This window comes from Ipomoea nil, unplaced genomic scaffold (genome assembly GCF_001879475.1).
Source record: "Ipomoea nil cultivar Tokyo-kokei standard unplaced genomic scaffold, Asagao_1.1 scaffold0875, whole genome shotgun sequence".
Classification (NCBI taxonomy): domain Eukaryota; kingdom Viridiplantae; phylum Streptophyta; class Magnoliopsida; order Solanales; family Convolvulaceae; genus Ipomoea; species Ipomoea nil.
This window is the reverse complement of record NW_017617303.1, coordinates 57,029-84,987: the sequence shown is the minus strand read 5'-3', so window position 1 is coordinate 84,987 and position 27,959 is coordinate 57,029. Positions and strand designations below refer to the sequence as shown.

The window sequence follows — 27,959 nt, the reverse complement described above, 5'->3', positions numbered from 1 at the left end:
TTCATAAATAAAATAAAATAAAAATAAAGTAGAAATTCAAATATTGTACCATTGTTTGATAGGCATAAATAAAATTACATAAAATTAAAAGAAAAGAGTGAATAAAGACTAAAATGTTCATAATAATAATAATAATAATAATAATAATAATAATAATAATAATAATAATAATAATAATAATAATAATAATAATAATAATAATAATAATAATAATAATAATAATAATAATAATAATAATAATAATAAATTAAAAAAAAAAAAAAAAAAAAAAAAAAAAAAAAAAAAAAAAAAAAGAGGAAGAAGAGCAAAGTTGTCATTTACAGTGAAATTTCAATTTTGTAAACTGTGAAATCACAATTTTGAAGGGACCTAGGAATTCCAATTCCATGATTCGAAAGAATTGCAATTCCGTGAAATTTTTCTCTAACCAAACAATGAAATTGTAAATTCCATGAAATTTGGTGAGAATGAAATTGCAATTTCACCCTACCAAACGCCCAATAAAAGTAATGGAAAATAATGTAGACCAAAGCAATGAAATTCACCACTCTTTAACTAAATCAAGAAACAAAACAGCTAAACTAGATTGCACCTTTTCTCTATTCTTGTTGTAGTGTATATATTCTATTATAGTACTCTGTTGATCATACATATAATATACAATTGAATTGTATCTCATTCTATTTCATCAAACATCCTTGTACTCTTCAAATCTAAACCATGTTTACATCTTATCTTAATCTCATAGCCTAAACAATACACTATATTCCAACACCACAACAAACCTCAATCTCCCCTATTCCTTCTTTCCAAAGAAAAAATCAAGAACAAAAGCACGGAAATTCTGTTGCCGTGTAGCATGAAGTGTTTTTAGTGTCCTGTCTGGAAGTGAATCGAGTCGGTCCAGTTCTGAGCGAAAGATATGCTAGTTGGTGCAGTCGAAGCCGTGGCAAACAGAAAGCCAGATTATGAGTACCAAAAAGACGATGATTCCTAGTACGACCAACTTTATTTTCATGTTCTGATACCACATCTTGCGACGGATTTCTGTCCCCTGTTTCTTGAATTGTTTGGCCTGGAAATAAGATATAATGCAAAGGAGATGTTTACTGAACTCATTACATGTTTTTGGAGGATATTTTGTCACAAAATACAGGTAACCCTACCGAATTATGTAGATCTTCTGCCTTGTTGGTAAGTATAGTCAAGTTCTCCCCTCGTTCAATAGTCTGGAACATATAAAGACGTCAAGTGGACAAGAAACATTTGCATTGCTCTACGTATTGTAAACGAAAAGGCACTGTCCACGTTTACGAAAGGCTATAGAAGTGCAAGCGTATCATTAGAACAATATAATATTGCCAGATGATAATGGAGATCGACTAAACGTCACATCCAATGCACAATGGGGACTTCTTTAACAAAGTTGATTTATGACAGTGTTGAAGTGGAGATCATGTTGGGCATCAGCCGAACTGGTTAATGTCCACCTACTTATCACCAATTGGTTTTAAGAAGGATATGGCAACCAGATAACCAAAGAACTCTATGATTACCAAAATTAACAATTCCAAGTTGAATTATGGTTGGCTCAGCTTGGTATGCTAGATCAACCAAACACGGGAATGAAATTTGAGGTCATAATCATGATTCCATTCCGACCTAATTCTTAGTACCAAACAAAGCCTAAGTTTATTTGCCATACCTTGTCTATATTCTCGAGCATAATGCTTTTGACTTCTGAGACCTGAGCCTTGACTTTTAGTAGTTTCTCGATTTCATCTGCATGCTCGATTATATACTTCATGTGCTCCTTCATAACAGGTCTGTAAATTTCGGGATATTTATTGTTATTGTTGCTACTCAGAAATAAAAATTTAAACTAAATGAAAAGAAATATAAAGAGTCGTAGATAAGAATGGCTCCTAGTATCAAAAGAACATACCCGAATTCTTTATTCAGACTCTTTGCAACAGCTGTATCTGCTTTACCACCGCCATATCTTTTCTTAAAATCTGCTTTTACACGTTCCAAAAATGCAATGGAAATTTGCTTGCCAACCGAGTCTTTGGCAACAACACAATAAGCTGACACGTAAAAACATCATCTCAACAAACTTGCAACGATCTTTGGAATCTCATTCAAATAATTCTCAATTGGCGGAAATTTACATACCAATACGACAGCCAATAAAAAGGGTCTCGAACCTAAGACCTCATGTGTAGAGTCTCATACCTAGGCTACAAGCCCTTAACTAAGGCTCCCTTTGGGAGAGCAGATAAAGAATATCCCAGAAATACTTGCCCTGAACCTTCTAAATTGATTTCCCAACAATTTTCACCAATTCTTTTCTTGAAGAAGTTAGTATAATAAATTTCTCAATCCCTAATCAAGAACTACATTCACAAGCCATTTCCAATTACCCTAGTTTATAACCAAAGCCAAATGCTCAAAACCTTCCCAGCAGCATTTGGATATCTTGCAAGTTTTTGCTACAACAACTGCATGCTACACGTAATTCATATCTGAATATACAACAGATTGATAAGCAAGAAAATAGCCCATACATACATCTCACTTCTCAGTAAACTAACTAAACATATTGGCCATGCTAAATCAATGCAGGAAGATCATAAAGATTTTAAGTTATACAAATGAATCTTTGCCATGCAACCTCAACTAAGGTTTAATTTAGGGTGTGTTTGGTTCATGGGTTAGACACAAGGAATGGTAATGAAAGTCATACCTATTGTTTGATTGACAACTTTTTAAAACACAGGTATTGTATTTGATTACCCCTATAATTACAAAACTCATTACCTAATTTAAATCAGATATCATTCCATTAATTCAGTCTTATCCCTCCTCACTTCATTGACTTCCTCACTGCATTGCCTACTCACTTTATCATCACTCTTAACATCAATTGCCTCTATTTTTTATTTTTGTATTTTTAAAACCTTTAATCCGATTATAATGTCATACATAACCAAACATCTCATTCCAATTCCAACCTACTACCAAACCATCAAAACACTTTCACCAAAACTCATTCCAATTACAAAGTATTTGATTCCCATTCTGATTCCAGAGTCCCATGTTCCAACCAAACACACCTTTAATGTCCACCACCACTTCCCAACAACACCAGAAACAGCAGCAACAGAAATTAAAAATTAAGCTGTATCAAGTTTAGTAACTATTTTCCATCATAAAGATCAAAACCTCAAAAGCAGACCCTAAAATCCACATAGGATAAAGATTCAATCTTTAGCTAAAAGATGTTAGATCCAACAATCCCCACTTGAAGTTCAACCAGAATTCCCCCACCTCCCCAGAAATCACAGCAAAACGAAAGAGATCAACCGCTCAAAATTAAAAGAACAATAAAAAACCAGACAAACAAGAAGGATTACCATAACCATCCTCGAGAAGGAAGTTAAAAGTGTGGTGATCACAGTTGTAAGTGAACTTGTTGTTCGAAGATGGCAGCTTTTGCAGACACTGAACCGCAATCGCCGGGAAGTTTCCGGTGAACTCCGTGTACTCCGACAGTACCATAGTTCCCCGAGCCACAAAGCTGTATATGAACGATTCTTGGCCCATCTCTCACTCACCCACCACCGAAGCAAAAATTGAAAATCAGAAAATTGTCTTAAAATTATGCAATCAAAAAGATGTTTTACTTTGTTGGGAAGTTATTATTACAACGTTCTAGAAATTATAAAATATTAAATGCAACAGAAGGCCCACAAACGGCGCCATTCTCTTTGGTTTAATTTTAGAAAAATGGAGCCAACTTGACATTTTGTAATTTATAATTAAAAATTAATAATATTTTTTGGAAGAATATTATAGATTTAGTTTGACACTTTGACGACGTAAAGAAAAGAATAGACTTTATATGACTTTATACCCTATTGGGGCGGTAGTAAAAATAATAATAATTTCAATATTTCATGAATAAAGGTTCTTCATACAATTATATCAAATAAAGTAATAAACTAAAACGATATATATTCTAAACTCTAAAGTTCTGCTAGTATCTAAATTTATATATGTATTTTACTCAAATGCCCAAGGACTCTCTTTACGGATCTCTTCTTCTTCCTCAGGTGTGAAGTCATTTTGAATGTTAAAAATTTTGCGAACCTCCTCCACTGTCTTCTTCTCGATCAGATTTGCAACAGCTTGGGCGGTAAGATCAAGCAAGCTCTTAACGTCAAGGAAATTAGCGGCCAAGATGAGATCTAATAGAGTTGTATGGTCAACTTTGATGAAATTAGCATCAAAGTCCTTAAGATCATCCTGGCTAGTCTTTGCAGCTTCGGCATGCGATTTGCAATACTCTATAACCTTAGCCAAGATCTTGCTTGTCACGTTGGCGATGGGAATGGCAGTGTCCACACAGCCATCGTCAATCATGTACTTGATCGTCTGCATCTCAAGAGCCACCGCCTCTTCTACCTCGAATATCTCTCCGTCGGAACTCTTCAATGTTATCATCTTGATGGAAGACATGATCAATTTCGTTTACTTTGCTAAATCGTGAGGAATTGTAAATTAAAACAATAGAGGATTGGTGCTCTTCAAACATATGAGAATCCTTTTATAAGTACCATCATTCAACCTCTTTGTTTAGAAATAGGAATCTTAATTCATATAGAATTTGACAACTTCTAATTATGGTTGATTTGTTTCCTATTTTGATTCTAAATAATAATATGAATTCATCTAGAATTGGACAACTTCTAATTATGGTTGATTTTTTTCCTATTTTGATTCTAAATAATAATATGAACTCATCTAGAATTGGACAACTTTTAATTAAGACTATTTTTCCAATTTTGGTTCTTAAAGGAGCCTAAAATCCTTTTATACATATGAGACTTGTATGGAATATTAAAGGTCAATTTGAAAATTATTTGGACCATCGATCGGCAACTTCCAACTTTCGTAAGTATATTTTTCAAATATAAAATTTAAAAAAATTGTAATTTAGGTTCCTCTATAATATGTCAAATATTAATGTCACTTTTGAATTATGAGTTAGGTAAATGTTGAGCCTCAATTTTCCTTCGATACAATAATATACAATATATATACCATTTTAAAAATTGAAAGACAACATTTAATCATTTCTACCACTAACAGAGCGTTTGGTTGAAGAGAATTTAAATTCCATTCCCTCTTAATTCCCACCTAATTCCAAAGGCCACTAAATTTCTTAGTTTGGTTGGAAGGAATTACAATTCCACGGAATTGCAAGTCTCTTATTTTCATGGAATTAAATCTCATGCACCCCTTGGGTTTTTAATTCCATGAATTTTAGGAAAAAAAAAAGATAATGATGAGACAAAATTATCCTCTTTTTTTTTTTTTAAACCTAAAATTGATGTCTGACAACAACAATATAATGGACATTTTGGACTTTATTCTACTTACTAGTTATGACACGCGCTTTGCGCGATTAGACTCATGCCCAATGTGTATTTATAAATTAGTGTTCCTTAATTGGTCGAAGTATTCATATAATAATGAGAGAGAGAGAGAAAAATGCGAAATTAATAAAAGATAAAGAAATAGTCTTGGTGCTTATATATTTTATTAAAAGATAAAGAAATTTGAAATAGCTAAATTAGAATTAAAGTAAGTAAAAACAAATAAACCACTAACTAAAGCTGACTATGTATAATGAAAAGAGTAGTAATTTGAGCAGAGTAAATTAAACTTTCTTAGTGCGTGTTTGTTGAGGCTCGAAATTGTCTTCATCTTCTCCATCTTTAGTGAAGTTGAGTTTCCTTTCTGCTGATTGTGTGTTTATTGCATGTTGTTTACTTGTGGTAATGAATGAGAATGAATCATGCAATGATGTTATGGTATATGATACCATGTTTTGCCTTGTTGTGTGTAGGATTGAGATGGGGAAAAAATCTTAATAAGATTCCTCCATAGTTGGCTCAGCATCAATTATATGACCACAAGGCATAACAAATAGGATATGTTAAACCATGATAATCCACGATGCTACACATTCACTACATAATATACTACTCAGCCAAAACATATAATTCAATTTGATGATAAAGGATCTCTTCTCTCTTTTTCAAACAGAGAGTTTCTGGGTAATGCACATTCAGTATGGGCCATGAAGAAATTAAAAAGTTAGAAAAAATGAAAGCTTTATACAGGCACGACTTCAATAAATGTAATGAAGACGAATTGGCAATTCTTCTATGTTGTCACTGGCTGCATCATCAACAATGGAGGCAAGTATTTAAAACAAAATGGGATGAAAAGCATATGTATTCAACTCATAAAAAGCAAGTATTTAAGACAAAGTGTGATGAATAGCATATGTATTAAACTCATAAAAAGCAAGTATTGCAATGTTGAAAAAGGTATTAACATTTGACCTGTTGTATTTGGTGTAAAAAAAGACAGATAAATTACCTTAGCGGGACTCTGGTTAAATAGTAAGTCCCTCAAGAGTGATTTGTCCAGGTCAATGGCAGTTGGGGGATTGTTGTTCCCATTGGCATAAATAAATAGTTGAGCTTGTTGCATCAGATCATTCGAATCTGTCTGCAATACCGCATAACAGTGAGTGAAGCATACCAGGCTTATATACACGTTCAACTTAGCAAAGGACAAAGAAATGGAGAGAAATCAAGTTGTAGAAAACAAACTGAGTGTAAAAACAATCTATTGCCCACAAATTATTCAATAGAAGTGATAACGCATACCTTTTGAGAGAACATATCCAGGGTACTCTGCCCACTGGTCAACATAGCCGCTGCAATGAAAACAGCTTTTGAGATTTTAGCAGGGAAAAGCTCCATAGCATATGATATACAAGCACCACCAAAATCATGCCCTACCAAAATCACCTGTATGTTCAAAAAGAGTAAGTACAAAGAAAACAATAAGCTTAATACTAAAAATCGGTCAAAATGAGAACAAAAATTGAGACCTTTTTTTTTTTTTTTTTGGTCTTTAATAATGAAAAGATTAGCCATTAGATATATGCAGAAATCAAATATATAGCTATTGTTAGTAATCCTATCCACAATCCTTATACATGGCTCACAAGGCCAAGGCTTATTATCAAAATTCTATGGTGCCCATATTGCAGAATTCATAAGCAGACAATTGTAAAATCCTATATATACAGCCATTCAGGCATTCAAGATTTATTTCAAAGCATAAAAGAACATAGAAAAATTCACAAAGGTAAAAGAAAGCTGAAATGAATAAAATAACCTTCTCTCCATCATGAGGTAATCATTCAAATTCCAATTCCAACCTACTACCAAACGTACAAAATACTTTCACCAAAACTCATTCCAATTACAAAGTATTTGATTCACATTCCGATTCGGAGTCCCATGTTCCAACCAAACACACCTTTAGGGGCCGTTTGGTTCACGGAATATTAGATTACCTTAGGGAATGTTAGATTGCTGGGAATGTTAGATTACTGTGTTTGGTTAAAATTGAGGTATGTTTGGTTATGCAAGGTTATCTTACAATTAGAATTAAAGTGACAAAATTCATAAATATGCAAGGTTATCTTACATTACCTAACAAAATGAAGAGAATCACATTCCCTTCAAAATCCTATGTGGAGGGAATGTTGCATTCCCTGGGAATGTTATATTCCCTCAGAGAAAATGAACCAAACATAGGAATGTAAGCTCGGGAATGTCACATTTTTTTGGTTATATAATATAACCTGAACCAAACGCCCCCTTAATGTCCACCACCACTCCCCAACAACATCAGAAACAGCAACAAAAGTTAAAAATTAAGCTGTTCTACACTTGTACCTATTGGTGCCTATATCAAGTTTAGTAACTATTTTCCATCATAAAGATCAAAACGATTCTTGGCCCATCTCTCACACACCCACCACCCAAGCAGAAATGGAAAATCAGAAAATGATCTTAAAATTATGCAATCAAAAAGATGTTTAACTTTGTTGGGAAGTTATTATTACAACGTTCTAGAAATTATAAAATATTAAATGCAACAGAAGGCCCACAAACGGCGCCGTTCTCTTTGGTTTAATTTTAGAAAAATGGAGCCAACTTGACATTTTGTAATTTATAATTAAAAATTAATAATATTTTTTGGAAGAATATTATAGATTTAGTTTGACAGCAGTCCCGTGATAGAAGTTCTCCAGAAAGAGGAGTTCTTTTTCTTTCATAAGAAAAGCACCTTTTCTTAGTAAAGCGGCCCTGGACTTCTTTGACAACGTAAAGAAAAGAATAGACTTTATACCCTATTGGGACGGTAGTAAAAATAATAATAATTTCAATATTTCATGAATAAATGTTCTGCAATACAATTATATCAAATAAAGTAGTAATAAACTAAAACGATATATATCCTAAAGTTCTGCTAGTATTTAAATTTATATATGTATTTTACTCAAATGCCCAAGGACTCTCTTTACGGATCTCTTCTTCTTCCTCAGGTGTGTAGTCATTTTGAATGTTAAAAAATTTGCGAACCTCCTCCACTGTCTTTTTCTCGATCAAATTTGCAACAGCTTTGGTGGTAAGATCAAGCAAGCTCTTAACGTTAAGGAAATTAGCGGCCAAGATGAGATCTAATAGAGTTGTATGGTCAACTTTGACGAAATTAGCATCAAAGTCCTTAAGATCATCCTGGCTAGTCTTTGCAGCTTCGGCATGCGATTTGCAATACTCTATAACCTTAGCCAAGATCTTGCCTGTCACGTTGGCGATGGGAATTGCATTGTCCACACAGCCATCGTCAATCATGTACTTGATCGTCTGCATCTCAAGAGCCACCGCCTCTTCTACCTCGAATATTTCTCCGTCGGAACTCTTCAATGTTATCATCTTGATGGAAGACATGATCAATTTCGTTTACTTTGCTAAATCGTGAGGAATTGTAAATTAAAACAATAGAGGATTGGTGCTCTTCAAACGTATGAGAAATCCTTTTATAAGTACCATCATTCAACCTTTTTGTTTAGAAATAAGAATCTTAATTCATATAGAATTTGACAACTTCTAATTATGGTTGATTTGTTTCCTATTTTGATTCTAAATAATAATATGAACTCATCTAGAATTGGACAACTTCTAATTATGGTTGATTTTTTTCCTATTTTGATTCTAAATAATAATATGAACTCATCTAGAATTGGACAACTTTTAATTAAGACTATTTTTCCAATTTTGGTTCTTAAAGGAGCCTAAAATCCTTTTATACATATGAGACTTGTATGGAATATTAAAGGTCAATTTGAAAATTATTTGGACCATCGACCGACAACTTCCAACTTTCGTAAGTATATTTTTCAAATATAAAATTGAAAAAAATTGTAATTTAGGTTCCTCTATAATATTTCAAATATTAATGTCACTTTTGAATTATGAGTTGGGTAAATGTTGCGCCTCAATTTTCCTCCCATACAATAATATACAATATATATACCATTTTAAAAATTGAAAGACAACATTTAATCATTTCTACCACTAACAGAGCGTTTGGTTGAAGAGAATTTAAATTTCATTCCCTCTTAATTCCCACCTAATTCCAAAGGCCACTAAATTTCTTAGTTTGGTTGGAAGGAATTAAAATTCCACGGAATTGCAATTCTCTTATTTTCATGGAATTAAAATCTCATGCACCCCTTGGGTTTTAAATTCCATGAATTTTAGGAAGAAAAAAGATAATGATGAGACAAAATTATCCTCTCTCTTTTTTTTATAAACCTAAAATTGGTGCCTGACAACAACAATATAATGGACATTTTGGACTTTATTCTAATTATATTCACTTTCAATTACCATATATACCAAATATTGGAATTGAAATTCCTGTAATTTTATTCAAATAAACCAAACACTAAAATTTAAATTCTCACTTTATTCTCAGTAATTTATCCCACATTAAATTACAATTTTTTCCCACGTAATTTCTTTCCTCCAACCAAACGTACCGTAATGATTTAGAAGTAACATTAATAATTTATATATTATTGGATGGATAAAATTACAATTTTTTCTAATCTTATTTTCTCATACTCGTATGAATTTTGTGAGCGAATCAAAATAGATATGTGCTGTATCTATATTAAATCTGAATTTTGGTACTGTATTATGAGCCCCTGTTGTTCTTTGTCCACTGTCCATTGCCGCTGCCCTAGCTTCAGGTACACCATTATGCCATTTGTCTTTTCTCGTTAACAAGTATTCCTAGCTATTTCTTGGGTTTCCATAAATTTCTTTACTTTTCATGTGCAATTGAAATTGAAATTGTGGGTTTTTTTTTTTTTGCTGTATCAAGATGTTGATGGCGGAAAGAAATCATTGCTCAATAATACAGATTAGAATAATAAAACTGTCCCCTTAAGATGCTGCCAAAATTATAGTTTTGATTGTTTTCTTTATGAGTAAATAGAATTCGAGATTTCACTGTGGTACCAAACTCTGAATCTTCAGTGTAGGGAGGGAGGGGTGGGGTGAGGGAGGGGGGGGGGGGGGGGGGGGGGGGCGGTGAGGAATCCCTGCTTCTGTGACTCTAGGTTGTTTCATAAGCTCAAGTGGAATATGAGTCCTTGCTTCTGCTTAGCAACTCTTTTTGGTTGTTAAGAGAACCCACAGCTCCTATCTGAGGTGTAAACCCCGTCTTGTCACCTTAAGGAGGTAAACCAGTCTAGGTTGCCTATAGCTGACTGGCTCGGCCAGGATTCGTACTCGTGACCTTATGGTTACAAGTTTGTATCCTTAGCCATATTGGCTGGGGTTACCACTCTGTTTAGCAACTCTTGCATGAAAAATATAGGTATATGGATACTCTTTCTAGTCTTCTTTGCTTCTGTGTACCTCTGAAAATCACAGTGTTTTATTTATCTATCCATTCATCTAATGATTCTAACTGAATAGGAGAATGTCTGCTTGGTTAATACTAGATCACGCTCAAGAGGGACTGATTTTGTATTGACTATTGACTGAGGTTTATGGAGCTCAATGTTTGATCACGTTCCAATGGTTAGCTGTACACAAAACATTTTTTTCCCTAAGCAATATAATATCCTATATATTATAACTGTGATTTTGTGCATTTTTACATATGTGATTGTGCTGTATTTGAGTTGACAATGTTGGGTTACAGTGGGAGCTCTGTATCAAAATCATGTGGCTTTAAATTGGATAATTGATTGTTGACATATGTAGCATAGTAAAAGGTCAAGTTTTGCTGTAATCTAGACAGGTATTCAATGAGTTATACTGCCAAATCCATTTTTTGAGTATGCCTGATCATGAATGTAAAGAAGTATGCAAAGCAATGGCATTTGCTGTAATCTACTAAAAGGTGAAGCTAATACATTGAAATTTTTTTGATGATCTTTTGTAAAAATTTCTAAGTTACCAAATTTGGCACTTTGAGATCTATTCTAATATCAACTCGAATTGCCTTTCAGTGGATTAGAGAACAATATCAAAGTAACCAGCTTTAGTAGTAGCTTCAGTTCATGACTTCATGGCTCCTTCACGAGAAAGAAGTACTCACTGCCAAGTATACAAGCATAAGTCCATAAAACACTTAGATTTGGCTCAAATCACTGATGCCGTAACCCAAAATTCTTGTCCAATATGTCTTTGTAAAATCAAGCCAAGCCAAGCTGCATTGCTTCCATTGTGCAAGCATGCCTTCTGTGCTGACTGCATCCACAAGTGGAGTGATTACAAGCGTACTTGTCCACTTTGCAAAGCGGGATTTGGCTCTTGGCTTTTCCTAATTCATCTCTCTACTCGAACCCTTGAGAAGGAGAAATTTAAAAGCCCACTGGTTGATAGACCTCGCCCAGTAGGTTTTCCAGCGCGGCGAAGAAGCCATTTGGAAGAACCGAGGTATTGTTTTGACCTAGATTTGTTTTTTTTTTGTTTTTGTTTTTTTTTTTTTTTTTTCTATTTTGTGAAATCATTTCGGAACTTCTTTTTCCCTTAGTATTATGCTACTATATATGGTCTATATGAATTTAAAGTAGGAGAATGAAATTGTTAACATGGAGGGGAAAAATGTTAATCAGGTTAATTAGAAGAACAAGGGCAGAACTAACTACCCAATACTCGAGAACGGGGGTAATCCCGAGGAGGAGGTCATTTGGCCAATTGGAAGCTGCAAACCCCGGTGTCATTAGGGAGAGAACACTGCAATGGCGGGCCAGGTTGCTAATTCATATTAATCTTTTGCATCATTATAATCATATTAATTAAAATTAAAATTATATTTTCCGCGTATATGACATTGTTCATATGCTTCTTGCAGCATATATGAAAGGAAATTGCAGGCTGTTCCTTTCTCATCCAAAAATCGTCTTATAGAGGTATAACATTTATGCATCAGAAAATTCTTGCAATTATCAGATTAACTACTACTGTCTTGTTTTAGTTAGGGGTTTTGCGTTACATTCTTTAAGTCTTGGGGACTAATATTTTCAATAATTAACTTCCAGCAAATGGAACACAACAATAGTGCCAAAGCTATGGTAATGCAAAGAATAGAACCTTGGATAAAAAGGGAGTTGGAGGCTATTCTTGATGACCCCAATCCATCTGTTATTTTCCATGTTGTCACCTCACTTTTTGTCTCGGGAAATGAAAGAAGGGACCACGCTACTTCTGACTTTCTTGCTCCTCTGCGGCCTTTCTTGCATGAAAAAACAGAAATGTTTTGGCATGAGCTTAGGTAAACACTAAACACCATTGTATTTAAATGAACTCCATGCTTGCTTCATTGTTACTGGCAATAATGTTTGAATGGTTGGTTCAATGTGTTTGCAGATGTTTTGCCGAGAGCCCTCTCGCCCTCGAGACATATGATACTGTGGCGGAGTATAGATCATTGAACCGAACTTAGATGGAATGATAATAGTCTAATGGTGTAATAGCCAAAAGAATGCACTGATTTCTTGATCTTTCCTCAGATCCCACAACATGAATATGCAAGGGGTGAGCTTGGAACAAAAATGTTTTTCTGTCTGCCCTGATTCGTCTGCTGCTCAGTGCGTTTATGAAAAGCATTTTATGTGGGCCAACTTCAATGCAAATAATGATGTAGTATTATATGGAAGATTGGACGGATTTTGATTAACTATGCATGCATGTGAAGTGCTACTTTTAGTAAAATCATGACAGATGAATTCTCGTGTCTCAAAACAAGTTGGGAGGGTGATAACTTAAGGAAGACGCGCCTCCTAGACTGCGAGGATACCCCGAGTGAGGGTAAGTAATGTGAATTGTGATGATTATTTTGCAAATCTTGGTGAAGAGGTCATAAAAGAACTTCATTCTTGTTCTTACATGAACTCCATATTTGGTTTTAGACTCCAGGTTTTCTTTGTTCACTTGTAGAATCATATTTCTCCAGAGTTGCCCGCATGGGTAGCTCAACTGGTCATAGAGGTGAAATTTTGAAAGAATGACCAGGGATCGAGTCTCACTAGCGGCAGTGTGGGAGCAACCTCTCAAAGTGAGGGGGGCTTCTTGTGCACAGTGAGCACCGGTCTAGCCTCTGTGGTTCATGTTCGGTTGAGTCACCATGATTTACATCCTCCCAAATGCTCTGTCGGGCCGGGGTGTGGGGGGCCCTTAGGGTTGGTGTTCAACCTTTTAGAAGAATATTACTCCAGAGTTTTAGAGGTGTAGTAGTAGTGTTTGTTTTGTTTTGTTTATCATTTTAATCTGCTTTCTATACAATTGAGATAAGTCTGTGCGGGCTAATCTTGCAAACATTTTAATCTTGTTTGGGTGTTGAGTGGATAAAGTACATGTGAGGTTATATGCTTTTGTGTATTTTAATTTTTTTGCAATTGTACATCAATTATACCAAGTACTGGAATCCTTGGCCCAAAAAGGCTTTTTTGAATTTGTACATTAAAATCCTTGTTTTGTTCAATTACTTACATTATCAAACTCATCTTAGAGGTTATGTAGACTTCTAAGGAAAACATTGTTGTGAAGATGTGTTATGCCAACTCAAATTTTATTGTATTAATATTTATTAATAATTAATCTAATCACTAACATATTAATATTATATTTTACAAAATAAAAGATAATTGTCCTGTTTGGTAAAGTAATTAGTTTATTATTCAATTTTGACTTATTTGATCATTACTACTAGTTGTTTGATTTGATTAAACAATTAATATGAGTGTTTGATTAATTAACTTATTGTAACAACTTATTCTTTCAAAAAGTTACTCAAAATAGTTTTTTCGATTAGCTTTCCGAGAAAGTCATTTTGTATATAATCAGTTAACAGTTAATAACTAATTTACCAAATACTTTTCTACAATCAACTACTATTATCAGCTAACAGCCGTTTATCAAACACCCCCAAAGTAATCAATTTGTTATCAGTGTATCACTCTGCATATATCTAACATGTTAATATTATATTTTGCAATATATATATATATATATATATATATATATATATATATATATATATATATATAAAAAAAAGAAAAGATATGGTAGATGCATGTGCATTGTAAAAGTAATGGAAAAATAACAGAAGTTATAACGGTAAGGATATTTTTGTCCAAAAAATTGTATAGTTCAACTCTAAAAGCACAATGTATAAAATAGTTAGCATTAAAAACATGGACAAAAATTAGGGATATAACTTTGATTGATACTTATTATGTTTTTAGATTTAGATTAGATATATATATCCATTCAAATTAGAATAAACCCTTATAACAAAAAATGATACCAAATTATAATGATAGAAAAATTAATAATAATGATTAAACTTTAAATTTTCAATTCATTCTTATATGTAACTTTTTAACAATTAATATTTAAAAATGTTCGTCGTTCGGGATGGTGTTAAGGGATCACAATGGTGGATTTATTGCGGCTTATGGCGGGAGATTACCGGGTGTAACAGGTGCTTATCTTGCGGAGGCCTTAGCGTTTAAGGAAGTTCTTTCTTGGTTGAAGAATCGTCCCATGTTTTTTTATTTTGTTGAGATAGATTGTATGAATTTATACATTAGTTTTAATTCTAGTTGTCTGGATCTGTCTTATGTTGGTCTGGTAGTTAAGCAATGTAGAGACATTGCAAGTGACATAGGGAATGTGCGGGTTCGCCATGTCAGAAGGTCAGTGAACCGTGTAGCTCATGCGTTAGTCTGAACAACTGGTTTAAACTCTGTCCTTGCTGTGTGGGAGGCTATCCCACCACCTTGTATTGCGGATTTGTTTTGAGTTTATTGATTGGATTTCTTTCAACAAAAATATTTAAAAATGTTTATTTTTATTTTTTAAAAGTTGTCAATAAATTAAGTATAAAATAAATTGAATTCAATAGGAAGATAACACAACAACGTAGTGCAATTATATCAAACGAAATAAATTTATTTATTATTATGTTATTGACAAATTTATTATTATGATATTGATCCTAAAATCCTATTAGCTTCTAAACCTGCAGAGCAGAAATGCAATTTCTGATCATTGAACTTTTAATGTTTATGTGGTTACTCAACAAATAATAATGTTAGGAGTTAACAAATGAGGAGGATAATTATTTTCCTTTAATTAATTGTTTAGAGCTAGGACTGCTTGAAGTTGACCTGATGGGTGCCTGCAGGGAATTGAAATGATTTAATTGATTTTTATTAGAAAAATACTGTATCAACTTTCATTTTATACATTTAACTTCTATATTCTTCCTCACAAACTTTTATTGTATACCTTTGTTGTAGGCTCACATAATAAAATATTTAAGTTTTACTACATGCACTTTCAAATTCTATTAATTTTTTTTTTTTGGAAAACTCCCAAATTCTATTGATCTATCACTAATACTCTATGATGTGATAACTAAGAGTATATAAGATACATTTTTGTTACGTGAGTTCCAAAAAAAATGTCTACATCAAAAATTTGTAGAAGTGAGAAAAAGTAAAAAGTGAAAGTTCATAAAATATTTTTTAAAATATCCTATATTGTTTATCACATCATAAAGTAAAAGTAAGAGAGTAGAATTTAAGATTAAATGTACTAAAACTCTCTTCATTATTCATCATTATATTGGCCCATTACTTCCATGAGGGCATTTACAACCTAAGTCTTCTCTTTGGTTTTTTAGTAATGTGATGAAGCCGAGGGAAGAAAAATAAAGAGAGAAGAAAATGAATCTCAACAAACTTACACAGCATGAGCGATGAGCCTTAAATGACTCAGTCCTGGTAAAGGAAAGCATAAAATATGGGAAGATCTAGTGAACCTCTAAAACGATAAAATAATGCTAATTGCTAATATAACAATCTATTCAAAATTCTTGTTTATGGATGCTCTAAATGCAGATAAGCACCACCCTACTGATGAGTCTAAAAAACTTTTAGCACGCTTTAGTTAGGAATTAAAAACATTCCAGATTGATATTCAAAATTCTTAAAAACACGCTTTAGTTACACATATTTCATATTTGAATATACAACAGATTGATAAGCAAGAAAATAGCTCAAACATACTTCTCATTCTTTGTAAACTAACTAAACATATTGGCCAATGTTCAGTGGCGGATCCAGGAATTTTTTCAGTGGGGACAAAATGTTAAAGCAAAATTGATAATTAGAAAAAAAAAAAAATGAAACACTTAAAAAAGTATAGCCATAAATAATGTTGGATATAGAAAAATTATAAAACACATCAAAACATTATAAAAATATTCATAACAAAATATGAACATAATCAATTTGATAAAATAATTTGAATAAAAGATCCATTATAAATTACACATCTCATCTCATTATTAATATAAATGAAGATTATATTATTGTGTTGAAGCAATATGCACTATTAATAATAGTGAAAATGTGAAATAATGAAAAAAGATAGTCTTAATAGTGAAAATGTGAAATAATAAGAAAAGGAAATGTTGAAAGTAGATAAAATGAAATCGAACCTTGGCCTACCTACAAGCCAACCACACACCCAGCCAACTAGGCTAAGCCACATTCTATTAACAATTCTTTATTTTTTAATACTTATACTAAAACTTGTACTATATATACACATATACATACAAGAGTTATATAAGGGGTGGGGGTGGGGTGAGTGGGGGCAGCTGACCCCACTGCCCTCACTGTAGGTCCACCCCTGGCCATGCTAAATCAATGCAGGAAGATCATAAAAGATTTTAAGTTAAACAAATGAATATTTGCCATACAACCTCAACTAAGGTTTAATTTAGGGTGTGTTTGGTTCATGGGTTAGACACAAGGAATGGTACTGAAAGTCATACATATCGTTTGATTGACGGCTTTTTAAAACACAGGTATTGGATTTGATTACTCCTATAATTGCAAAACTCATTATTCAATTTAAATCAGATATCATTCCATTAATTCAGTCTTATCCCTCCTCAATTCATCGCATCCTCATTTCGTTGCCTCCTCACTTCATCGACTTCCTCATTGATTGCCTACTCACTTCATCATCACTCTTAACATCAATTACCTTTATTCTTTATTTTTGTATTTTTAAAACCTTTAATTCGATTATTATTTTAAAAAAAAAAACCTTTAATTCGATTATAGGGTCGTACATAACCAAACATCATGTAATCATTCCAATTCCAACCTACTACCAAACCAGCAAAATACTTTCACCAAAACTCATTCCAATTACCAAGTATTTGATTCCCATTCCGATTCCGAGTCCAATGTGTAAGATTTTCCCTAATATTATATATTATATATTAAGGCCTTAATTAAGTGGTGCAAGTGGACTAGGCTTGTTAAGTGGTCTGGTTGGACTGAATAACTAGAAGTTGTTAGTCCACCAAACTATGTGCCTAATATAATTCCGGATTGATGGGATACAAGATGATTGATGTTAGCACATTCAGTTACGGTACTCAGACTGCTCAGTAGATACCAATACACCATCTAGGGTTCTGAGTCAGGTCTGAGGCAAAACATGGCTAACGGTCTACCGTTAAGAGGCAACACAACAGGAACATCAACTATGGCTGGAGATCGACATGGCTATGCTTCCGCTATCATACGGGGTCAGGTTTCTCGTATACTATGATTTATTATAGTTAGATTATTTAGATCTAACATTTGGTATCAGAGCCTTTATAATCTCTGCCTGGTTGATTGTTTTGCCTAAAAACAATATTAAATTCTCATATACATCAAGTTTTTGTATATGCTTTGTATATTAATTCTTCAAAATCTGCATACAAAATATATCTATTTAGTCCGGATATAATTGAGCAATTTGACATTTGTGTTTTGATTGAATTTATTACAAATAATTGATTTTTTGGATTGTTGAAATTAAATTTCAACATTAAGAAAAGATTATAGTTTCTGCCAAAAAATTTCTCTACTGTTTGATTTTATTGAGCATCACCGGTTGTCTGTTCACGAGTATCTGGACTCCGGGCATCAGATTCGAGTTCGCCGGTGCTTTGGACTCCGACTGACGTCGACTCCAAAAAATTCAAATATGTGAACCAATGATTTCAAAATGAAATCAATATACAGTTACAAATAAATATAGCATGATTAGATTTACTTTAATTAGTTTTAATTTCCTTAATGAAATGACTTTTCTTTATCAATTTTTTTATGAGAGGCTAAGGGAGTGTTTGGATTGCTGGAAAATATTTTAAAAATAAAAATACTTACTAATAAAAAATAATTTTGAAATATTTTTTAATCCCTAAACATGAGAAAATTTTATATTTAAAAAAAATACAATTTGATAAATATCATAAATTAATTATTGCAATATCATTTACGTTTACAACGAGAATAATTAAAGAAAAAATAAATAAATCAAATATGTGAACCAATTATCATAAATAAATTAATTATTGCAATATCATTTATGCTCCATGATTGGCCTGAAAATTTATAGTTACTCCATTCTCAAAGGCAAGGATCAAACCCTTAACCTTTGATTAATAAGGATGGATAAGCCCCTTCCACTCAACCATACCCTCCAAGTTTTTAGTGAAATGACTTTAATAAAAGTAAAATCCTCCTTTACAATATTCCAGCCTAAATTAATATGAGTAGTAAAAAATAATAAAGCTTAATTGGTAATAAAATTTTATATGAAAATTAACTAATATCTAATGAATTGTTACCACATATTAAAGTCAATATGTGCATAAAATAGAAAATGATTACCAATTTCTGAGAATACTTAAATTATTATAACTAGTATTTTCACCCGTGCGATGCACGGAATGGAATTGTTGTAACATATTAAGAATATTTAAATCGATATATAATTATTTAAGAGTTAATTTCACCCGAGGTCGCTTATCTTTACTGACAATTCTAAATTTAGTCTCAGACTATCGTTATTAATTCTTATGTTTTATTCTATGTTATAATTCTTACGTTAATATTCTAACTATTATTATTAACACTTAATTATTTTTAGATAATATTATTATCCCTTATATTATTATTATATTATTATTAATTTTTTTTATACTTTTCCATCAAACAGTATAATGGTCGTGAGGAACAATAATAATATAACCATAATTAAATATTCTTGTATTGTATTCCGTGAGTCACAATAATAATATAACAATAATTAAATATTCTGCTATTCTATATTCTTCTAGGATTTCTATTACCATCATTAATTATTCCCTAAATATACGCGATTTCAAAAAAAAAAAATTGACGAAAACGGACAACTGAGTCAAAAGTTATGCATTGCCGAAGTTTTGACACTTTACAACTTAAAAAAAAAAATAAATTTAATCTCCGGTTCAGCCTGCTATGCGGCCGCGGAGGAGGATTTTAACCCAGAATTATTGTACGTATGGAAAAGTAGAAATCAATATATTTTATTAGGAAGAGAGATTTTTTAAGAATTGGGCGGGAAGTTAAAGTTCAGGATTTTGTTTTTATATATAGTACTAGTTTTTTACGCGCATTGCGCGATTGGGATAATGCCCAATGCTTTTTTTTTTTTTTTTTTTTAAATAAGTACTTTAAAGTATATTAAGGCAGGATTATATTGAAATTATTCATGCATAGATAATTGAAGGTTGAATTTGCATATTTAAATAGGTAATTCTTCTCCCAAAGCCCAAAGGTTGAGTCCCCAACCCAAGGGCCCCCACACTCCGACCCGACAGAGCATTGTGGGAAGTTGTAAATCACGGTGACTCAATGGTTCAGCAGACAGGGCCAAATGCTGATACGCACAAGGAATCTGCCCACTTTGGACATAATTCCCGCACTGCCGCCGCCGAGGTTCAAACCTTGGTCCCTTCTCCCAAATACTACCCACTAAGTTTACAAATGCAAGATAATATAGTCAAGATTGATTATAATTGTCAATAAAATAATTGTATAGGTATGGTTGAAACCAAATACGGGACATAAGGGAGAACAAATAAAAATTAGGGCATAAAATATTAAATATATACTAATATTGTTTGAGGAGATTCCGACATTAGGATTTGTGGTTAAGTTCTATTAAGACTTTAATATTAGAATTAGATTAATGGTGTAGTTATAATTAGATTAATGGTGTAGTTATAATTCTATATTAGACTGTAATATTATAATTAGACTAACGGTGAATTAACGGAAAAGTTAAATGGATAATCATATAATTATGGATAAATTAGAAAATCTTAAAAGAAAAAAATTAAAACCTGAACAATATGAACCATTCATTTGATTTAATAATTTGGCGGTCATTTTTCTACCCAATGTTAATAATTAAATAAATTCGCTGGTCAAATCCGCTAACGCTAACCGCTAACTGCTGATTGTCAAACAAGGACATTGCGAGGTAGTTCTCACTTCAATTTGTTGTGTGATTTGAATACTCTCTTTGTCGCAAAATCTCTCAAGTAGTTAATATGGTTGGCTTTATTAATTATATTTTTTAAATTTTTTCATGGTATTAATAAAATACTTGGTAAATAAATATATAGCATTATTTTGTATTATAACTTTGATATTTAATTAGAAAAATAGTGCACAAAAAAGATAATAGATAATGTAGTGAATATAATCAATTGATGAATTTGAATGTAAAAATTTTTACATTTGAGAAAAATAAAGACAATATAACTAATGAAAATATTTCTTTTAATTAATTTATTGATAATTAATAATTTTTTTTCACTGAATAAAGACATTGTAAAGATAATGTAGTGAATATAATCAATAAATAAATTTGAATATAAAGAATTTTTATATTGAAGAAAAATAAAGACAATATAACTAATAAAATTATTTCTCTTATTTAATTTATTGATAATGAATAATTTTTTTTTTGAATAAAGACATTGTGGACACATAATTCTAAATTAAAAAAATGCATATGTATTATTTTTTGTTGTAACTACTAAATTATTATTTATATAATTTAATAAGAGTAAAATAGAGTACTAATTATGCCAACTTTGATTAGGATGAGGTTCGAACCTAAGATCTTTTTTTTTTTATTGAAATCAATAAGTAAGTTAACGGTGAACTAACGGCAATTCTTAAAATTTTAACGGAATTAGTAACGGTGTGTGGGTATTTTAGGAAATTTTAGTGTAAAATTTAAATCTGATCAATCTTTTAATCAATATGAGCCATTCATTTGATTAAAATCTGTGACCGCCATTTTTTCTACCCATTATAGGCCTAACTCTCTTGGGCTCTTATTAGTATATATATAGTATAGTAGATATATATATATATTAGAATAGGAATTGTATTACACTATTTTAAAATATTAGAATAGAATTTTAACACAGAATTATTGTACGAATGGAAAAGTAGAAATCAATATATTTTATTAGGAAGAGAGATTTTGTAGGAATTGGGCGGGAAATTAAAGTTGAGGATTTTGTTTTTATATATAACTAGTATTTTCACCCGTGCGATGCATGGAATGGAATTGTTGTAATATATTAAGAATATTTAAATCGATATATAATTATTTAAGAGTTAATTTCACCAGAGGTCGTTTATCTTTCCTGACAATTCCAAATTTAATCCTAGACTATAGTTATTAATTATTACAATTTATTCTATGTTACAACTCTTACGTTAATATTCTTACTATTATTATTAAAACTTAATTACTTTTAGATATTATTATTACCACTTATATTATTATTATTATTATTATTATTATTATTATTATTATTATTATTATTATTATTATTATTATTATTATTATTATTATTATTAGTTTCTTTTCAAGTACTGTTAGTATATAATGGTCGTGGGGCACAATAATAATATAACCATAATTAAATATTCTTGTATTGTATTCCGGAGTTAATGTCATTTTTGGTCCTAGACTTATTGAGGCATTGACACTTTTCATCCTCCATAATAAAAATTGTCACTTAGTAGACACTGTTATTGGTCGTTAGACAGTTTTGATCCTCCGTCAATGAAGTCGTTTGTTGACCATGAATGAGAAGGGTTTTTCTGTCTTTTTATGTCTTATTCTTCTAATCTTGTTTAGACCAGCACTGTTGTGACTCCTGTGAGGCGAGATGGCGAGACTTGGCGGCTAAGTAGTAACCGTCGGTAGTGAGTAGCAGCGAGGTTCTTCTCCGGCGAGTTGTGGGTACGGCGGCGAGCATACGAGGCAGTAACTCCTTCCGGCGACAGACCTGTAACACCCCGTGTTACGACCCCTAAAACCAATTAATCATTTAACCAATTATCCAAAGAAAGAATTAAATTACAATAATTAAATTGGAAAAAGGCTCACCATAGTCCGTGGGCCCTCTTCTCTAAACCCAACCCCTAGTCCTAAAAGAAATAGAGTTAACAAGCCTATAGTATTTGGGCCCTAATTAGGACTCTTAGATATATAAATAGGGGACATAGGAGGCACCTAGAACCCCCACCACAATAATCTCTCACCACACAAGAAGTTCCAAGAATTCCCTTAGGAGAAATCAAGAAAGAAGAAAGCTTAAAGAAAGACCTTTCATAGCCAAGGAATTAATTAAGGCTAAGAGGTAACCCATGTCTCAACAAAACCTATTTTCCTAGCTATGATCTCCCTCTTAGGCATCCCCCTATATTCTTGTGTCTTGATGAATTATTATGATATTGATGATGTGATCTTGATAATTGGTGATATGGTTTTATCTTGATGTTCTTGATGATGATAAGGGTTTCTTGATGGTTGTGTGATGTTCTTGATGAATCTTGATATTTCTTGATGTTAAAAGATGGGTTACATTCTTGATGATTTAATTGTGATTAGAGCCTTAGGATGTAACGTGAAGCTCGTATGATGTTATTCTTAACGTATTGGGTGGGAATTCGCATGTTTGGGGTGTTAATTATGTTTAGAAAGCATATTAGGATATGTGTCGTATATTCCTCGCTTTTGATCCGTTAATTGTCTACATGTTGCCATCAATTGCGTTTAAAGTGTCTAAGCATGGTTTCGGGTTCCACAAAGATTCTCGGGGCGTTATTGGTGAAAAAGAGTCAGTGGGGGGTAGGTGGGGGTAGGGGACCCGCCACCTACCCACGGCCAGAATGGACGTCGCCGGCAGCGGGCAGCCGGTGGGCAGGCGACTGCCCGCCGGGCACCCGCTGCCCGGAAATAAGTCGCCGGCGGGTGACCCCTCACCCACCGGCTACCCGCTGGAAATTCTCCCACCTCGGGATTCCGGCTTCCCCGTTTGATGTTCCCCCGACCCCCGTGGTGTCCCAACGAACTCCGTCTATCGTGCCTATGTCTAGTTTGATGTTCGGGTACCATTCGTAGGTTGAATAAGTCTTATATATCGCATGCTAGTTGAATTGGTATCCCGTTGGCCTAGGCGTAAGAAGTATGAACCCCTTAGGATTATTTTTAGTATGTGAATGATCACGCATAGGTTTCGTTATGCGATTTCTTCCCCTTCCCAATGTGCCAATGTGGGTTGCATGTGTTTGCTATGTGTTATGTGTGCATGATACCCCAATTCGGTTGCGGTCGAATTGGTTATTCCTGAGCTGCGGTTCAGAAGCTGGCTGCGGTCAGATTTACACTCTCGGGCTGCGGTCCACCGTTTGGTTGCGATCAAACGTTTTACATGAGCTGCGGTTCATATTCCTGGCTGCGGTCAGATGACTACTCTTGGGCTGCGGTCCACTGTTTGGTTGCGATCAAACATTATGATGAGCTGCGGTTCATCGGTCGGTTGCGATCGACCCCTCCGTGTTGCGATACGGGGCAGGGTGCTGCGGGGCCGTGTCAGAGCTATATGCGCTAACCCTCATGTATGGGCATGTGATTGGTCCTGTGGCGCCAACAAAGTGTGCTATGTGATAAGATATGGATGACTTGATGTTACGATTGTTATGAAAGCGTGACCATAGGATACAATGCTAGTAACTGTATATGCTTGATTGTGACTGTTGGTTGTGCTTATCCCTATCTGTCGAGTCTATTCCCTACTTTGAAAGCTAGAGTCTCTTAGGATATATCTTCATGCTTCGAAATGGTTTTCTGATGGACAATTTAATTAAGTCCTCGCAAGTACACGAGTCAATTGTAGATTTAGCGTGCTTTTTAGCAAGGGTCGATCCCACAGGGAATTGTACGATGCAATTTAATTACTTACAAATAATATAAACTTGACAATTTTAAAATTCAATGCTAATTAAGAATCAAAATGTATTTAACCAAATGATACTGCAAAAATAAATCCAAAATAACTGAATAACTACGAAATAAAATAGCACTCCAGGAATAAAGAGCGAAAAGAATTCGAAATAAAGTTTCGAAAATTAAATCAAATAAGGGCACCTTAGGAAACTAATATAATCAAAAACTAAGGAAACTGAAATAGCAGATAATTAAGAAAAAGGACTAGAAACATGAATCAATTAAAACTCAGTAAATCATGTTTAAGAGATAACCAACTATTATGCGCTGAATTGAAATTGCAGAAACAAAACTCCTAATCAACTTTCACTTAAAATCAAATGCAATGAACTAATTAAAATATTAATTGAAATTGCAGAAACAAAACTTAAAATATTAATTGAGATTACAAGAACCTCCTGATCAACTTTCAAAAAGGCTAATCACAACCTCTTGTTCTCAAAAGACTAATCACAATTTCATTAGCAATTAAGCATTAAATAATATGGCAATTAACAATAAGTGAAGATAAGGGAGAACATTTGCCGTGAATAAATTGTCATTGCCAAAGAATGTCTTTGCTGTCAAAGGGAGAATTCGCCACCAAATTGGAATTGAAGATGCCGAAGAACAATCCTCCGCGCCGTCGGAATTAATTATCGCTGTGGCCGATCAGAATTCTCAAATGCCGCCACCGGAATTGGTCCGGGGCAAAACTGATGATCCCTTCCTCCTCGAGATCGCCCTCTTTTATACTGTTTAGTCTCCAACCGCTTCTCCTACCCCAACCACGATTTCTTCGATTTTAGATTTTCATTGAAGAGTGTGAACCAGAGAACATCGATCGATTCTCTCGTTCAGGCCTTCCGCGCTGTTCAGTCGGATCGCCCTCAGGACCGAAGATGTTGAAGAATACCATCCGCAATTCTGGTTCTGGATCTCTTTATTTCTAATTAATAATAATAATAATAATAATAATAATAATAATAATAATAATAACAAAAATAATAATAATAGAGACCATATATAAATAATCTACTATTATTAAACTCCTACTAATCAAGTACTACTAAAACTAATATTAGTATTAGTAATTTTTTTAAATTAAGATCACGGAATTATTGGACTAACAGAATTAAAACAATAAAACAAATTTAATAATTAAAACAACCTAAAATTGAATAATATTACTAAAAACTAATTGTAGCAATAATAAATAAAAATAGATAAGAATTAATCAATTATTTGCAACTTAACTATAAAAAGATTATTTAAAATAACAACAAAAATAATGTTTATCAAATTTCCCACACTTATTTATTTGCTTGTCCTCAAGCAAAAGCATTATTAAAAGAAAATAAAAGAAATTAAAAACAAAATCAAACATTAAACTGAGCTTTACCCGAATAGACTTTGAAATTTATTTACCTCAATGCAAGGTTAGTGTCAACTCAAAGAGTGCATAAAACAGTCGACTAGAAATTAAAAACTTTAACAACTAAAATAAATATAAAACGTGTGTTCGTGTGCTGACACCCCTTATATGAACTATACAAAAACTCAGTAGAAAAATATGAAAATTTCACCAAATTTAACCTAAACCAAATTCAGAAATATTCTGTCACAGTGCAGGTGCAAAACATGAAGGAAATAAGGATCAAGGCATTTATTAAAATTGAAATGCAATTGCTTGTCTCTTCCAAAGTTCATTCATTATTTTTCTATTTTGACTTTTTTCAAAGAGAACTTCCCCAAAAACCTCGCCATTTTACGCCAGACTTGTTTGGGTTTTCAATTTTGTGTGTACTCATAAACCAGACCACTGACACTTATTTATTTATTTATGATACATGTGTATATGTGGCTGATTCAGCGAAGTAGAATCTCTTTATTGCAAACAAAATAAATAAATAAAACACTCATTTTTATTTTTCATTAATATTTTTTAAATCTTTTTTTTTACCTCACTTATGCCATAAAGATGATCCTTGAACCAACACACTACACCACAATTTATAGCACTCAAAAATTGTTTAAGAATTTGAAAAAGGTAAAATAAAGTGAAAGATGCATATAAACTACTAAAGAAATTGTATAGGACACATAAGGGTATTTGTGATTTTCAAATTCTATTTTTTTTATTTTTTTGTTTTTGACTAAGTAATTCAAGATATAAAAATAAAGAAATTAACAACTAGCAACATGTAATATACACACTAAGAGCTGACAAAAACCTGCATTATTTCTATCACTGATTATTTAAAAGTCTCATAAGGGTAAAGCTCAACTAATGTTAGAATTTTAAAATGAAAAGGTGTAAGAAAATATACATAAGAAAATTAAAAATTTTGAAAATTTGAAATTTTTTGTGATTTGTGGGTAAAACCTCTTCCCCACACTTATTTTCAACATTGTCCCCAATGTTGTGAGAGGAAAGAAAAGAAGATAAAGAAAGTCCTCCCTTATTAGATTTTTTGTTTGTGCAATTCTCATATGGCCCTGCAGTTTGTGAGTAAAGTGAATAAAATGCGTTATTATCAATGTCATTTAAAAGATTTTCCTTTCTTATTGAACTTCAACTGATTTTTCTGTGCAAGATCCAATCCCTTAACTGCAAAAACTTGGTTAGAGCTATTAGGCAAATACATAGATGTAAAAATGGGAACCTCAGCAGTTTCATTAAGCACATTTTTGGTCAATTTTCCTATTTGAGCATCAAAAGGGATTGGGGGCAATTCTTTTTGTAGCGTTTGAGAAACACAAGTTTTGAGCCTATTTGAAAATGGAATCGGGGGCACATAAGGCTCGGGTGGTACATAGGGCTCCACTACCTCAAAATCTTCATTTTGCACAGCTTTAGTGTTTTCAAAGTTTTCATCAACAGGGATTGAGAGCACATAACAATTATCATATTTATGCAATTGGGGCTCATCATTTTCAACAACAATATCATCAACATCATTGTGCAAATTTTCAGTTATTTCAGTTTGTTTAGAAGTGGTATTATCTATTAACTCGTTTTCAATCATTTCACCACTTCCCATACCCTTATCTTCCTCAAGTTGACTAGGTAACTTACCTGGCACATGCCCTTGCAAAGCTTTAGCAATTTTTCCTACTTGTACCTCTAGTTTTCTCAAAGAAGCTTCAAGTTGTTGGAATCGTTGCTCATCTGCTTCGTGCTGCCTATTGCAAACCTGTATATAATTCTGCAGGGTATCTTCCAAAGATTCTTCTTTAGGTTGGACTGGAACATTACAAACCTGTATGAAATTTTGTAAAGTATCCTCCAAA

The 27,959-nt window shown here is 32.8% G+C and overlaps 4 protein-coding genes across 6 annotated transcripts; 1 reads left to right on the top strand and 3 right to left on the bottom strand.

Annotated features, from left to right (window-relative positions):
* Positions 1–556: 556 nt before the first annotated feature.
* Positions 557–3,670, bottom strand: LOC109178996 (vesicle-associated membrane protein 724-like). The gene is made up of 5 exons (XM_019328552.1): positions 3,417–3,670; positions 1,946–2,087; positions 1,706–1,826; positions 1,167–1,229; positions 557–1,075 (listed from the first exon to the last, which is right to left on the bottom strand). The coding sequence occupies exons 1-5, from the start codon at positions 3,604–3,606 to the stop codon at positions 926–928; spliced, it is 666 nt and encodes a 221-aa protein (XP_019184097.1). The 5' UTR covers positions 3,607–3,670; the 3' UTR covers positions 557–925.
* Positions 3,671–4,045: 375 nt separating this feature from the next.
* Positions 4,046–4,521, bottom strand: LOC109178997 (SKP1-like protein 1A). Its single transcript, XM_019328553.1, has one exon. It carries the CDS (start codon positions 4,519–4,521, stop codon positions 4,066–4,068), a length of 456 nt encoding a protein of 151 aa, XP_019184098.1. The 3' UTR covers positions 4,046–4,065.
* A 3,911-nt stretch (positions 4,522–8,432) lies between these two features.
* Positions 8,433–8,888, bottom strand: LOC109178998 (SKP1-like protein 1A). The gene has a single exon (XM_019328554.1). It carries the CDS (start codon positions 8,886–8,888, stop codon positions 8,433–8,435), a length of 456 nt encoding a protein of 151 aa, XP_019184099.1.
* Positions 8,889–10,095: 1,207 nt separating this feature from the next.
* On the top strand, positions 10,096–13,371 carry LOC109178993 (E3 ubiquitin-protein ligase Topors-like). Of its 3 annotated transcripts, XM_019328545.1 has the most exons (7): positions 10,097–10,195; positions 11,253–11,358; positions 11,468–11,897; positions 12,077–12,214; positions 12,316–12,373; positions 12,503–12,735; positions 12,831–13,371. In XM_019328545.1, the coding sequence occupies exons 3-7, from the start codon at positions 11,527–11,529 to the stop codon at positions 12,904–12,906; spliced, it is 876 nt and encodes a 291-aa protein (XP_019184090.1). In that variant the 5' UTR covers positions 10,097–10,195; positions 11,253–11,358; positions 11,468–11,526; the 3' UTR covers positions 12,907–13,371. The 3 variants fall into 3 exon arrangements, with proteins under 3 accessions (XP_019184091.1, XP_019184090.1, XP_019184092.1); XM_019328546.1 differs by lacking the exon at positions 11,253–11,358 and having other exon boundaries at positions 10,096–10,195; XM_019328547.1 differs by lacking the exons at positions 11,253–11,358; positions 11,468–11,897.
* The last annotated feature ends 14,588 nt before the right edge of the window (positions 13,372–27,959 follow it).